The 14991-nt window shown below is 35.7% G+C and overlaps 1 protein-coding gene across 7 annotated transcripts in view; it reads right to left on the bottom strand.

The window, feature by feature from the left end:
* The window catches only part of LOC127970170 (solute carrier family 4 member 11), a 70769-nt gene that overhangs the window by 13616 nt on the left and 42162 nt on the right, over positions 1 to 14991 (bottom strand). For 5 of the 7 annotated variants that reach the window (XM_052572473.1, XM_052572474.1, XM_052572477.1 and 2 more), the window contains exons 7-11: positions 13201 to 13282; positions 6675 to 6798; positions 4896 to 5105; positions 780 to 839; positions 319 to 403 (exon numbers count right to left, since the gene is read on the bottom strand). In XM_052572473.1, coding sequence (XP_052428433.1) covers positions 319 to 403; positions 780 to 839; positions 4896 to 5105; positions 6675 to 6798; positions 13201 to 13282 — 561 coding nt within the window. The remainder of the gene's footprint in view (positions 1 to 318; positions 404 to 779; positions 840 to 4895; positions 5106 to 6674; positions 6799 to 13200; positions 13283 to 14991) is intronic. The other 2 variants (XM_052572476.1, XM_052572478.1) reach the window with 1 other exon arrangement.

Below are 14991 nucleotides of genomic sequence, written 5' to 3' on the forward strand. Positions count from 1 at the left end.
CATACACACACAGAATATATAACTGGAATATTTAACTGCAAAACAAAAAATCTAATTAATCAGTGTTTTATATCTAAATGAACTATTTAACCAAAATTTGACTTTTTTAATGCAATAAGAGAAAGAGAGTTGAGTTCAGAAGAGCATATCTGATTATTTCCTCAGAATGCTTGGCTGTACTGTACAGTATATCTCTCTGAGGAATATAAAGTGACATAAAACCAAGAAATGTAGCAGTTTGTCATTTCAGTTTGTTCCTGATCCTGCAAAATTGTATCCTTTATGTTAGATACATTTGTAAGTTTATGCTTGACACACCATCAGTGAAGTCAGACGGGTAGAGAGGCAGTCGGCGACACAGATCCTCATAGATTCCTCTGCCCACTCTGAAAAAATCTCTACACTACACACATACAGAGAGAGAGGGAGAGGGGATTACTCACACACACACACACGCACACACACACACACACACACTCAAATACATCTACATATATAAAAGTCAAAAACATTTAAATACATTTACTGCAATACTGCATCAGGAGAGGCACAGGATTAAAGCACACACCAAATAAAAATCATACACACCAATCCTGCCGAAACACAGCAAATACACACACGAAAGCACATACACTCACACGACGCTTTACACTGCAAGGGAAGAGATACTGTGTTAAAGCAGACAAACACACACACACTCTCTCTCTTACTTAAATCCTCACACACACAGACAGACACACACGTATACACACACAGAAGCTCAGTGTAATCGCACTCACACAGGGCCCCCTGCACAGCAGAGAGAGAGACACAAGATGAGAGAACACAGATTCTGCAGACTAAAGAGAGAGACAGCCCAGTGTTAGAACAGCATTAGTACAAAGCAAAAGCATTTCAACTACATCAGCAAAGCACAGTCAAGACACCCGTTACATTACTCTAAATATACATTCATGTAGCATCAGAAAACATCTGACACATGCATTTCAGAGAATTGCTTGAGACTGGCTTATGCCATTTATAAATAAAAAGTGTGCATAAAATGTGTATGGGTCAAAGACGAGACGTCTCCATTTGGTGGCCACATCAAATTACATTTACAGATGTAATTTTAAATACATAAAAAACACCTTAAATGCAAGTAAATTGTCTACTTTCATATTTCAAATAACTTTTGAGACAATAAAATGTCAAAATATGGAGGAAATATTGCTCCAAAGTGTAATGTGTTGTGTCATTCAGTGTAATGGTCTGGACTTTGGTTTTATCATTACATCTGTAATTAAACATATAAAATGGCAAGTTAAAAAATATACTTCTTTTCAAGTAAGTGTTAGCTGTGTTACATTAAAAAGGATGTTTCGAGAACGCGTCAGTCTATTGTTCGTTATCTGGCTCGGCTCGGTGTTCATCTTGAGTTCTCTCTTCACAGCAGTTCAGTCAGTGTACTGTTTGAGTAAATGAATTACTCCGGGATATTGGTTTGTTTGAACTCAGAGGGAGAGTCAGCCACATTAAAAAAGTTAACAGCTTAACTAGTTCAAGAAGATCCGGTTACATCGAGTTATTCGTTCACGAACCAGATATCACTACACTGCAGTGTTTTGAACTCTCTCAACAGACATGAAAGAGAAGACAATGCTGAATAAAGTCGTAGTTTTTGCTATTTTTGGACCAAAATGTATTTTCGATGCTTAAAACAATTCTAACTGATGTTTTTCTTTCCTTTCTGGACATGGACAGTATACCATGCACAAAGTTTCAACGGAGGGACTGAGAGCTCTCGGACTAAATCTAAAATATCTTAAACTGTGTTCCGAAGATGAATGGAGGTCTTACTGGTTTGGAACGACATGAGGGTGAGTCATTAATGACATAATTTAGATTTTTGGGTGAACTAACCCTTTAAAGTTGAATGCATTCTGATTGGCCGTCAATGATTTTATAATTTCCTCAGCTGTAATAAAAAAAGAAATCCAACAATATAAAAGAGATTCTAAAAATATTGTTTCTCTGGGCAGTTATTGTTAGTTTTGCTGTGGAATCTGCTATTCTTTTATTTATTTTTAATGATTTTTTTTCTTTATATTTATTCGTTATTGTTCTTGGTATGAATGTGCATTTTATCAGGAAAAGAGAAGGACATTGAGGATTGCAATTGTTGGAATAATAGCTTGTCAATATTTTTTTTCAGAGAGTCCCTCCTCACTAGGTAGTTGGTTGCATGTTCAAGAGAGATCACTGAAGGGATTCTCCACCCCAAATTCTCATCCTGATAATGACATTCATGTTTTCAAACAGAAATTATTAATAAATGTGGCTGCAAGCAGCAATTTTGTGGCCGAGCAAGTTAGAAATGAAGTGACAAGCTAAGCAAGCATAGCAGGGGAGCATCAGGAAAATGCTTATTATATTTCAACATTTGCTTCTGCAGTCATTTACTCAGGAATATTATTAAAACTAATTTAATGACAGATTAATACTAAAAACATTTCAGTTATGGGAACACTGCAAATATTATTTCTCTTTTTTGGTAAATTGTCATTCAGAGTAACAAACCATGGTCATTCAGTGTAACAGACATATTTATGTAAAAATGAAACAATATACTTATTCTGACCTGTACATATTAAAATACAAAAAAAAAAAAAAAAAGAATATGTGATCATACTAAATTTTATTATATCTTAAACGACTTTCACTTCTTCACAAAAACGTTTTGCTGGCAAATGGGAAAACCTAGTGGTTTGAAGGACATACGTAAAGTATAAAGATTTAAAGCTTTAGTAGGTCACTTTTGTAAAAATATATTTTTTACATATTTGTTAAACCTGTTATTATGTCCTGACAGTAGAATATGAGACAGATAATCTGTGAAAAAAATCAAGCTCCTCTGGCTCCTCCCAGTGATCCTATTGCCATTTGCAGTAACGGACCGCTCCCGGTAAAAATCAACCAATCAGAGCTGCGGCCCGTAACTTTGTTTGTGTTCAAAATGTAGAAAAATGTATATAATAAGTATATAATCATGACACCCACAAAACTTCGGCGACACCTTGAAACAAAGCATGTTGATGTAGCAGGAAAACCTGCTAAAAAAAAACGTCAAACCTTTCAAGTTCAGAAAAAATATTGTGGAAGATTTTGTCAAATTAAATGTAAAGGCCACTGAAGCTTCATATCGCACTGCATTGTTTTTGTGACATTTCAGGACTTGTATAATGACATGGGTATGACACAGGTATTACAAGGAGAGGGTGACTTATGAGGACATAACCCATGTCCCAATTTTTCAAAACGCTTATAAATCATACAGAATGAGTATTTTTTATTTTTTTTTCAAAGTAAAGATGCACAAAGTTTCCTGTGAGGGTTAGGGTTAGGTTGGTGTAGGGCCATAGAATATACAGTTTGTACAGTATAAAAACCATTACGCCTATGGGATGTCCTCACATTTCAGAAAAATAAACATATGTGTGTGTGTGTGTGTGTGTGTGCTTGTATGCCATTGGGTAAGTTGTGTCAAAAGGGAGGCCCACTCTCTTAGACTTTGAAAACTTGTGATATTTATTAATATAATTTAAAACAACTTTTTTTATATCTGAATATATTTTCAAATGTAATATATTCCTGTGATGGCAAAGCTGCATTTTCAGCATCATTACTCCAGTCTTCAGTGTCACATGATCCTTCAGAAATCATTCTAATATGCTGATCATTCTAATATACTGTACTTGAAAACAGTTGTACTTTTTAATGTTTTTCGGAAACTGACACTGATGAAAAGACATTTGAAATAGAAATCTTTTGTAATATTATAAATATATCTGCTGTCAGTTTTGATTGATTTAATGCATCTTTGCTAAATAAAAGTATTAATTTCTAGAAAGAAAAAAAACTTACTGACCACAAACTTTTAAAGAGTACTGTACAAATATTCTATTGTTCGTTGATACTTTAAACATTATAATGTATTAGTAAATGTAGAAATTATAATGAATAAATGTTAGTAAATATAAATTATTTTTAGTTCATAATTCAAAAATCCATTAACCATTGTTAACAATTTGAATCTTACAGTATAAAAGTTTGAGCTTGTAGTTAAGACCAATTATAGTGAGGTAGGAAGCCCTGGTGTGTATGTGTATGTCTTTGTCCGCAGACACAAATATAGAGTCTTGTTGAATTAATCAAATTTTAATAGGCTTCACAGGTCAGGATTTGGCAGCGGAGCAGTTTGTCCATCTCACATTAATGACCCAAATTAGCCTGTTTTTGGCAGACAAGCTCGTTTTCTGTCAGTCAGAGAGAACCTTGTCTCAGGATATGTTTAAATAAGTCGTACAGCTTTAAGTGTTCATTACTGAGCCGCACTCATTCATCATGACAGCGTGTGTCTGAGAGAGAGACCTTTCCTGGTCGTTTGCCAGAGATGAATAGCTTTTAGTGTGCACACGCGCAAGTGATCATGCATACACACACACACACACACACACAAAGTAATGATTCTCTCCACCTGGTTACCATTCCTCAGATGTGTGATGGAGTGAAAAACGCAAAAAAACAAAAACACAACTATTTGGGCCTCCGCTGTTGTCTTTACAGAGAAGAAAACAGAGGGCTTTTACAGGCGGCTAACCTCAGCCAGGGTGGTCTAATGTTCACATATGCCGAATCGGACTGTGTGTGTGAGTAACAAACAAGATAAATTCTCATTAGCTGCTACATGCTCAGTAGAACTTAATCACTTGAGTGTAAGTCAAACAGCAAAAGGTGAAGGGAGAAAGAGAAAGCGACAGATGAGGACTTAATGAGAAAATAGTGGAAAACAATCAGATTAAAGCAATTAGAAGTGAACCTTAAGCATCGGCGCACGCGCTGCGATGCGCACACACCTTCAGTGGTTTTTGACTGTGTGGGTCTGTCTCTTCGCCCTCCACAGCCGTGGTTTTACGCTTGGCAGCGGTCAGGTGGTACCTCTGGATGAGCAGTGCCTCTTTGAACTCCTCTTGGGTTTTACTCTCTAGCAGCTTCTGTCTGAAGGAGATGTCTGAGAACATGCTGGCGAACGTCCTGCCCAGCTCCATCGCCGTCTTAGTGCTTTTCTGAAAAACGTCAAATACAGAGATCAAACATATTTGCAGATCGTTACTCATTTACGACTCCTATTAAAGGAAATATCCAATGTAGTAATCACTTCATCTTCTGAGCAGAAAATGCTTTATCATCTGATGGACCGAGTCCAATTGGTATTTCAGTTATATAACATTATTGCTGTCTATTGTTTTAAAACACAACGCAAGAAAAGAGGATGTATTTACATGTGCAGGCATAACAATCCAGCTTTCAATGTAATAAGAAGATGTGTTTGTCTGTGTGTGTGCAATGTGATTTGAGTTTGTGAGAAGAGCAGAAGATTACGAAGCAAAAGCACTTTGCTGTACTGAACTGCAGAGGACAGAAAGAGATGAGTGCATGCAAGAACAAAGAGAGAGAAAGAGAGAGAGAGAGAGAGTGATTAGATGTAAACAGATGTAAACACATACACACAAACACACAGATTTATGATGTAAACACAGACACAAAGAGATACACAAAATGGTCTTGGAGGGAGCCAGGGGCCCCAAAGACTCTACAGGGAGACTACAGGGGGAACAAGAAACACAGGAGCAGGACTTTAAAACTTGAACATGATAGTATTAGTGTGCCTAACCCTGATTTTATTATCTAGTCATTTGTCAAAATGAGCAAACTGTTTAAAAAGAGAGCAAACGCTTTTGCTCAAGTCTATTTTCCCAAATTTGTTTTATCTAAATACCACAGTAAAACCATGTCTCTCCTATATTTTAATGAAAAAGTACTCATTTAAACCATGTATGTGGGAAAAAGTGTGATTTATAAACATATGTGCTCTCCATAATTATTTTATAATTAAAATTAAAATATGATCTAGAAAACATTTTTCTATATATTAATGAAAAAATTTGCACAAATACAGATTATTTACGAATATGAGACACAAACAGGGAAACAAATATTGTTTCTACTAATATATTCAGATTTAGTTTAAAAACTAGGACTGTCAATAGAACAAAACTGGAATTACTCTCATGATTTTAACCTTTCCTTAGAAAGCAGAATGAAACAGCAATCATATCAAATACAAGAGTGTTGAAAAATCATTTAAAAAAATAATTGAATTTCAATTTAAATAAAAAAATTAAGCATTATTGTCTTGTTACATGTTATACGTACTTACTATAGTAATAACAGTAAATTGTAAATTTTTACATGCAACTAATCCTAAACCAATAGTATATTGGCTGTTATACTATAATAACCATTATATATTATGTGTTTGTGTGTGTGGCCCTGGTATTTGTTATGGGGACGAAATGTGCCCACAAGGTTTGTAATACCAGCAAATTCTCACCTTGTGAGGACATTTTTTTGTCCTTTATTAGGGAAACAAGCTTATAAAATAAAACAGACAGAATGATACATTTTGAAAAACTGAAACAGAGGAAAGTTTTGTGTGAGGGGTAGAGTCAGGGTAAAGGTACAGAAAAAAAACTGTTTTTACAGTATAAAAAGCATTATGGCAACAGAATGTCCCCATAAAACTTGGAAACCCAACATGTGTGTGTGTGTGTGTGTTTGTGAGATTATATTACCATCTTTGAAGGTGCCAGAATAAGGATAACATAGCGGACTTCTGCACAGTTTTCCCCCCAGTTCTGTGGACGATCCAGGCGTGATATACACACGTGCCGCCTCTGCAGGTTCTTCACATTACAGCTGTCACAAAGAGTTCATAAATCATCATAAATCCTCTTTACGATTTACGCAGTGCTTTAATGTACCTGGCACCGTATCAGATTAATTCAATATGTAACAGGAGCACAGCAAACACATTAACAGATCCATTGGTTGAGGTCTAATGGGATTACAGAAAGTTCTTGGAAAATTTGGTTGTTGTCCGTGTGGCAAAAAAGGCACTTCCTGTTTACTTTTAAGCTTATGAAGTTATAAAGTAAGTACATTTTGTTACAGGCATGTGGCCATCTATTATGAGGTTAATATCAACTCAATTTACTATATTAAAAAAGAAAAGATAAAAGCACTCAATTCACTTGAATTGGTCATTTCAGAAACAATAAGTTGCATTAATAAATCAAGTCAAATATTAGCATAAAGGTTGGGCAAAGGAACAAAATTAAACAGTACACTGTCGCAAGTCTAATTTTCTTAAAATATGCATTAATAACAGGTCCTAAACTCAAACCCTGCCAACAGGGGTGCTGAATCTGTCTCACTGGTCCAGCTAATACTCTTCACCATAAAACTCAGGCAATGTACTGAGGTCACAAGAGACGTTAGAAAAGGAAAATGCCCTGGGATAGTCTGATCTAAACTATGCTAAAGCTGTTATGTCATTCTCTAAGCACTTTGGTAACCTTGCAGCCTTACATTAACTACATTTATGTGCTCTGGTTTATTTACTATAAATGTAAAGACATAAAGCTGCTATGGGTCAACCAACATTGCCACTTGTTTCCCTTTCTTGGCCATAAAACTGTCCACACATAATTCAAAGAAAAACAAATCCTCTGCTCAATAGGCTAGTATGGGCCATTGGCTGAACTCTGCCTTTTTTATTTTATTTACCTCACTTAGGGCTTTTTCTGACCACAAAGAGGGTCTGAGGGTCTTCAATGACTTTTGATTTATGATCTCTAAATTTAAGCTTTCGTGTGAATTTATACATCTATCTCTCTATCTCAGATAGATAGATAGATAGATAGATAGATAGATAGATAGATAGATAGATAGATAGATAGATAGATAGATAGATAGATAGATAGATAGATATTCCTTATTGCAAAACAAATCCTACAATGCAGAAAGTTTTTTTTATGAGCCACCTGATTTTGTTCTTTAAAATGCACAAAGTGCACTTGACTACAATGTGTTTCTGGATATTAGCCCAGTTATAATGCTGTTCTCCTTCATTTTATCATAATTCAATGAATCACTGCTGCCATTATCACTAGAAAATTTGCATAATTGTCCCTTTTATATAAAATGCAGTTTACCACTTGTTTTAAGCAGGTGGTAATGTAAATTGTGGCACTGTGCATATAGGTGCTGCTTAAGTTTAACAGGGAGATGTTGGTGAAAAATCACACCATTTAACATGCTGTATTTGTCAATAGAAAATAAGACATGTTAGTTTGTGCACTGATGTTGGGTGTTGCCTGACACTGCTACAGTTTGGAGGCTGTTGATAAAAGTTTTGGCAGCTGTTAAGCAAAAGTGTTGAGAAGGAAAATGTGTTGGCGGATCTCGAAAACTGAAAGAAAGTAGATGAATCATCAGAACTTAATCATGACCTGCAGATGTCTGTTAGATAGGGTTTGTTGGGGATCAGTTTATTTTGATAAATGACTCATTAGCAGGTAGCAGATTTTGACAGATGTGAATTCGAAAGATATCAATGTACGATTCGCTTAAAAGTTGCATTTATCTTTTCAAAATTACAAGAGCTACTTCTGCAAAAGTATTGCCTCATAATATATATAATTATAAAACCATCCATGACACAACTGCTGCAAAAAATGTGTGGGATACTAAGAGAGACAGAGTCACCTGACGCAAATGCACAAAAGTGTTAAAGTTATGGATTTAACAGACGGTCAAAAAAGACCATCTATCGACAACACACCTTTGTTGTAGCCTACTCTGTGTGTGGGTGTGCTTGTGTGAAATGCCACTTCTTAATATCCTTGTGTTAGCATTAATATAATTTCAACATATTTCAGAGATAATAAGTAGGGAGCTCTCAAGGTCATCTATTATTTTGTTACAAGAAAGTTGTAACATTCATTCCACTACTGCTTCTATTATTCCAGTCTCAACAAAAAGTGAGCCCACTGTGAGCTTTCCTATAGGTAAATTATCCACTATTACAGTCTGATGTTCCAGAATAAATTTACTTTCATCAACAGCTTTCAAAATTGCACAAAATTTCGTTTAATGTTTGTTTTGTGCAACCTTTCTTCAAAAACACTGAGACGATCCTGTAGACAAAGGCTATTTTCTCTAGCCTTGCCAACCACTGCTGTTTAAAAATGTGTACAAATAGCATGTTACTTCTATTTAATATAGAATCTATCATTATATACAAAATAAACTGTGTAAGACTCCTAAGACAGGTATCAAGAAGGACGGCTAATCCTCCTTGCAGTGGCAAACCGTGTGTGTGTGTGTGTGTGTGTTTTTGTGTATGTATGTATGTATGTATATATATTTTAGGGCTATCAATTTAACGTGTTAAAACACTGGCCCCACCCCAAAGCTCTACATCATCTTACATTTCATACAGTTGACTGTTGATAAATATAATGCCATAATGATTTATGGTCAACAACTCCATAAATGCAGTTATGCGTTAAGTTCAAGATATTAGTCAGAAAAATGCCCAAATTCTCAAATTATCTTTTATGTTCCACATCTAAGTGTAGTGCAACATCTTACACAAACTTGTTAATTTTATGTTGAATCAAATAAAACATTGTAAAATATATAATATCTACTTGATACTTTCTCATTTAACACAATAATAGCTTTAAATAATCTTTTGTGGGTATTTTCACACTCAAATGTATTTTGCAATGAATTTGATTAATCAAAACACCATGTAATTAATTCGATTTTTAAAAAAAATCAGTCGAATGACAGCCCTAATATCTCGTGTGTGCGTGTGTGTGTGTGTGTCTGATTTTTCTGCAGTGATCTGCTTCATAAAGCTAGTTGAACCCCCACAAATATTCAGAGCAGTGTGGAATGACGCCCCATTCACACTGCTGGCTGTGCGATGTGGCAAAATAGAATGTTCCCATTATAATCACTGAAACACTGCAAGTGTGACAACACGGGGTCCAGTCCGCACTTTCGCACAACTGTTTGAGCCCACAGTGTGCCTTTTGCATGCGCAGTGAGATCTGAACTCCTCCTAACGCTCTCATTATAATAAACGAAGATGTTTTGTTGCATCACTCGCTTGTGGTGTAGATGGGCTGCAAAAATACTGCTATCCCAAAACTGCTATTAGCTGAGCTCCATTAATGAGTCGCAAAATACCTTTAATACCAGACAAATATTTGCCAATACTCTACCTTTCAAAAAATGTGGGGTCAGTAAGATAGTTAATCAAGAAATTAATACTTTTATTCAGCAAGCAATATATATATCAAAAGTCACCGTAAAGACTTAAAGGCACAATATATACGATGTTTTTTAATTAAAATATCCAAAAAACAGTAGAACAGTGTTATTTGTTTTGGTGGCTTGTGTACTTACATGATCCCAAATGTTTCAAAGAATGTTTAAATCCAGAGAAATAACCAATTTTACTTAAGCCCCTTTCACACTGCACGTCGGACCCGTCATATTGCCGGAACATTGCCGGGTCGCCTTCTGTGTGAAAGCAACCACGTCCCGGGATTGATTCCCGCATTGAACCTGGGACGGGGACCTAGTAACATTGCCAGATTCAACCCGGGACGAGCGCTGTGTGAACAAAAGCCAGATCTAATTCCGCGTCGAAGTGATGACTCGCGTTATCGCACGACTCTTTTACCGACTGTTTTGAAGGAAGATCAACGATTCGTGATGAAAAAATATGTGCAAACTGTAATGAAGCAGAGATCAGTTAGTTCCTCACTTTCCGCGCTGACGGCGAGATCGTTCGCTTGCTTCAGAAAGTATTCATTTCCGGTTTTGTTTTGTAGAAAACATGGAAACACCCAAGACGCATTTTAATAGACAGGTAACAGAACTTTCTGTTAGCGGTCAACTGTGGCATAATAAAAGCTCCGCTGCCTTCGAGTTGTGTGTCACACCTGTTCAGCGGCCTCGTTTCACTTAGACGGCTTTCAGCCTCACCCTGATTTATTCTACTATATTAATAAATTAATAGTTCATTCATGAACATGATTTCTGCCCAAGTCCCGTCGGATTGCATTGGCTGTGGGGATGAAGATGGCAATTACCATGATTCCACACCTAGTCACAGTGTCATCAAACTTTTGAATACTTCCTCTAGGAGCGAAAAATTACATTTTGTGCCTTTAATATACTAAGGCCCCTATTATACACCCGGCGGAATGCGACGAAAGGTGCAGCGCAAGTGTGTTTGCTAGATTCAGTCTATTTGCATTTTCCCATCCAGCGCCACGTCGTTTAATTAGCAAATGCATTTGTGCCCATTTGTGCGCTCATGGGCGTGCTGGTCTAAAAAAAAGGTGTGTTCAGGCGCATTGTTGGAGCATTGTTATTTTAAGGAGCTGAAAATATAATAAATTATTTAATAATTATTTAATAATTTAAATAAAAATAATTTCTGAAGGATGATGTAATGCTAAAGACTTGAGCAATGGCTGCAATATTTTTTTTTTTGATCAAATAAATACAGCCTTTGTGACCTTAAGAGACTTGGTTAACCCTGCCTGGTTTAAATGTTTGAAAATTATTACTTGTTTAAAACATTCGATAGAAATTGACCAATGTAATCTAAAAATAATCTAATGTAATCAGTTACATTACTTTAAAAAAAATTAAACAGTAATACAACTTAATGCATATTAAATAGGGTAATTTGTAATCTGTTATCAATCTGTATCATCTATTACATTTCCCCTGTGAACCTCAAATAGGACTCGAAAGATCCTCAGGCCCATCACGTCATGGGCATCACCTATTCACCTTTCCTTCCTCGGCCAGACATGCTAGTCATGCTCACAAGTTCATCTTGCCATGATAACAACTTCTTCCCTGAGGCCATCTGCCTCCTCACTGGCCTCAGGAAATTATTATACTGTCCATGCTCAAACTGATCCAGCACTATTTCGTTATCACAATACCTCTGTCTATCAGAATTGTAAGATTTGATAAGGTTTTATTTGTATGAGCAGTTTCATTTTTAAGTCAGAACCATGAATTTCATGTGAGATGGCAGGAGCACATGCAATTCAATTGACTAACTCCTTGTAGACAGCTCACAATGCATCAACACTATGAAGACATCTTAACCCAAGAGAAGGCCATAAATTACTTTAAATTGATGATTCAAGCACTCCCTGGCACAGAAGTGCAGTGGCAAAGTAATACTGGCAAAAGCTTCTGCTTTCATAATGCATGTTTTGACCCGGCTCGCCCCTGGATTGGCCTTCTTCACCGAATCTCTCAGACTGATCGCTTTTTTTTTGCATTTTCTCACAGAGACTCTGAAGTCTGCTACCTTGTCTTGTACTGAGGTGTCCTATGTCTATGAGGGTCATCTGATGTTGTACTCTTGCCACAGATATGTTTTCTGAGCATTCTCATTGCTAACTTTAAAGACGGTTTTCTCAATTTCTAGATTTTTTTGCACCCTCAGATTTCAGATTTCAACAGTTATATCTCGGCCAAATATTGTCCACTCCTAACAAACCATACATTAATGGAAAAGAAAAGAAAAGGGACTGGTTTTATGAACAGAAGGTTATTAAATTCATTTCAGATTTATACCAACTGGGTGCAAATATGTCTTTGTTAAAACTAGGGCTATCAATTGATATACAGTCAAATCTAATTAATTATATGCTGAATTAATGATACTCAATAATATTTATATATATACAAAAACATTTTAATTTAATTGCTAATCACTTAACACATACTGTAGTTTACATGTTATTTGTATATAACAATGTGTTTGTTTATTATTGTTAAATATTTAAATATTTATACTGCACTACACTACCCCACAAAAGTTTGGTGTTGGAAATATTTTTTGATGTTTTTGAAAAAAGTCTGTAATGCTTACCAATGCTGCATTTATTTGATAAAGATACAGTAAAATATTAATAATGTGAAATATAAAAAGTAACTTTATCTATTTTAATATATTTTATATAAATATTATATTCCTCTGATGGGGTAAAGCAGAATTTTCAGCAGCAATTAATACATTATTTCAGGAAAAGTTCAAAAGAAAAATAATTATTTTAAATATAAATCTATTGTAACAATATATTATTAAATATGCCATTTAATTTGCCAGTCCTAGTTATAATAATTTTGTAGTTCTTCAGACACCCCTGTTCTAGAACCTCTAAAATTTCAGCATTACAGGTAAGATAGATTCAGGTAACTCACAGGATACAAAGCCAAGACTGCTGGTACTGGATCCCTGTGGCTGTGGCCGTCACACACTGCAGCGTCTCTGACAATAGATGCACTGTGAGAAGAGAAGGCAAGGGGTCAGTCGTGAGCGGCCATGCAAAACAGACAGTGGATGACCATGCATGAAGACAGAAACTAAACAATCAATTCAAGTTAACTTCAATCTGGATGCCACTTCAAAAGTACTGCACATCAAGAGTTTGACACCAAGATTAAGTCAACTGACTTTCACTGTACATGATGGCACACACCAAAAACCAACAAGAGGATGTGAATTGATGGAATGACCAGTAATGAATTCAAAGTCCACATAAGTCTATATAAAAAGGCTAATGCATATCAAGGTAGAACAGAAGCAGAAGCTCACTAGAGGACAATACACATCTCTGCAGCCAGCGTGAGTGACAATGAAGACCTTTCCAAGAACACCACCAAATGTTTAATTCAAATTAATCAATCAGTGTGTGTGTGTGTGTGTGTGTTCCCTGCCCTCTGTCTTGTGTAGGGGTGAGCTGTCCAGCATATTAACAACAAGCATTGTGAAAGCATGTATGTGTGTGTATGTGTGTATAAGTCCTCAGTCCGGCAGAGGTGACAGGTGTGAGTTGTTCAGCATGACCAGCAAAAACAATATGTGTATGTGAATTTGTGTGTGTTTGTGTGTGTACTGTTTAGCAGCCAGGATGGATGTCTCTGGCACACAGTCACACTGTCTCATCAATAAGACATCACACACTCACACCGTAGACAGATGGGTATCACCATGACAACACACTCAGCACCATCAAGAAATAGACAGGAAGAGAGAAAGAATGAGAAGGAGGGGATAAAAGAGGGAAATGTATCAATGGAGTAATATATGGCAACATGAAGACCGTTGAATTGGTAGGAGGACAAACAGCTGAGATAATTGTGAACTTTGTGTTCATGAAGGAAAAACCAGACCTGACCTCTTGCCACAATTATTTTGGGCCATAAAAGCATGTACACCAAGGCAAACATGCACAGCTTCACAAAAACTACAGCTGGATGATATATTGAATATTTGCAATACTGTATGCTGATGGAAACTAATTCTGGGATGTTCTAATTATTTTTGGCCATTACGTTTGTCAGACTGTGCCAGGAGGACAGTTTCACACCTGCTCATTTTGTAACAACTTGTATGTGAATATGTGAGTAGGGTGATAAGATTGGGGTTATTATAGATAACTAAACCCATAAAATGTAACTTGAAATAAACGCTGAATAAAATAAAAAAATATATACAAAAATGCTTTATTTCAGCGAATTGTGGAAGCAACATTTCTCATTTTCATTTAGTGTGACTTGATGTACTAAAATAATTGATGATGTACTAAAACTAAAATTACTAAACGCTATATAGGCATATTAAAAAAAATCACCGTAGTGATCAATAATTCAGTGATAGTATAATAGTCTCAATGATACTAAAATAAAACTTTCAACCATTTGTGAAAAATATTGAGATGTGTGGCATTTTACTTGCTTAAAATGTTTAGTAAAAATACATTATATTATATTATATTATATTATATTATATTATATTATATTATATTATATTATATTATATTATATTATATTATATTATAAATAGTGCTATCAAAAGATTAATTGTGATCATGTACTGTGTATATTTATTATATAGTGTTCCTGTAGCTCAAGTGGTAGAGCACTGCGCCCCCAAGGTTGGGGGTTCGATTCCCCCGGGAACACGATAGGTAAAAATTGATAGCCTGAATG

This window comes from Carassius gibelio, chromosome B13 (genome assembly GCF_023724105.1).
Source record: "Carassius gibelio isolate Cgi1373 ecotype wild population from Czech Republic chromosome B13, carGib1.2-hapl.c, whole genome shotgun sequence".
NCBI lineage: Eukaryota > Metazoa > Chordata > Actinopteri > Cypriniformes > Cyprinidae > Carassius > Carassius gibelio.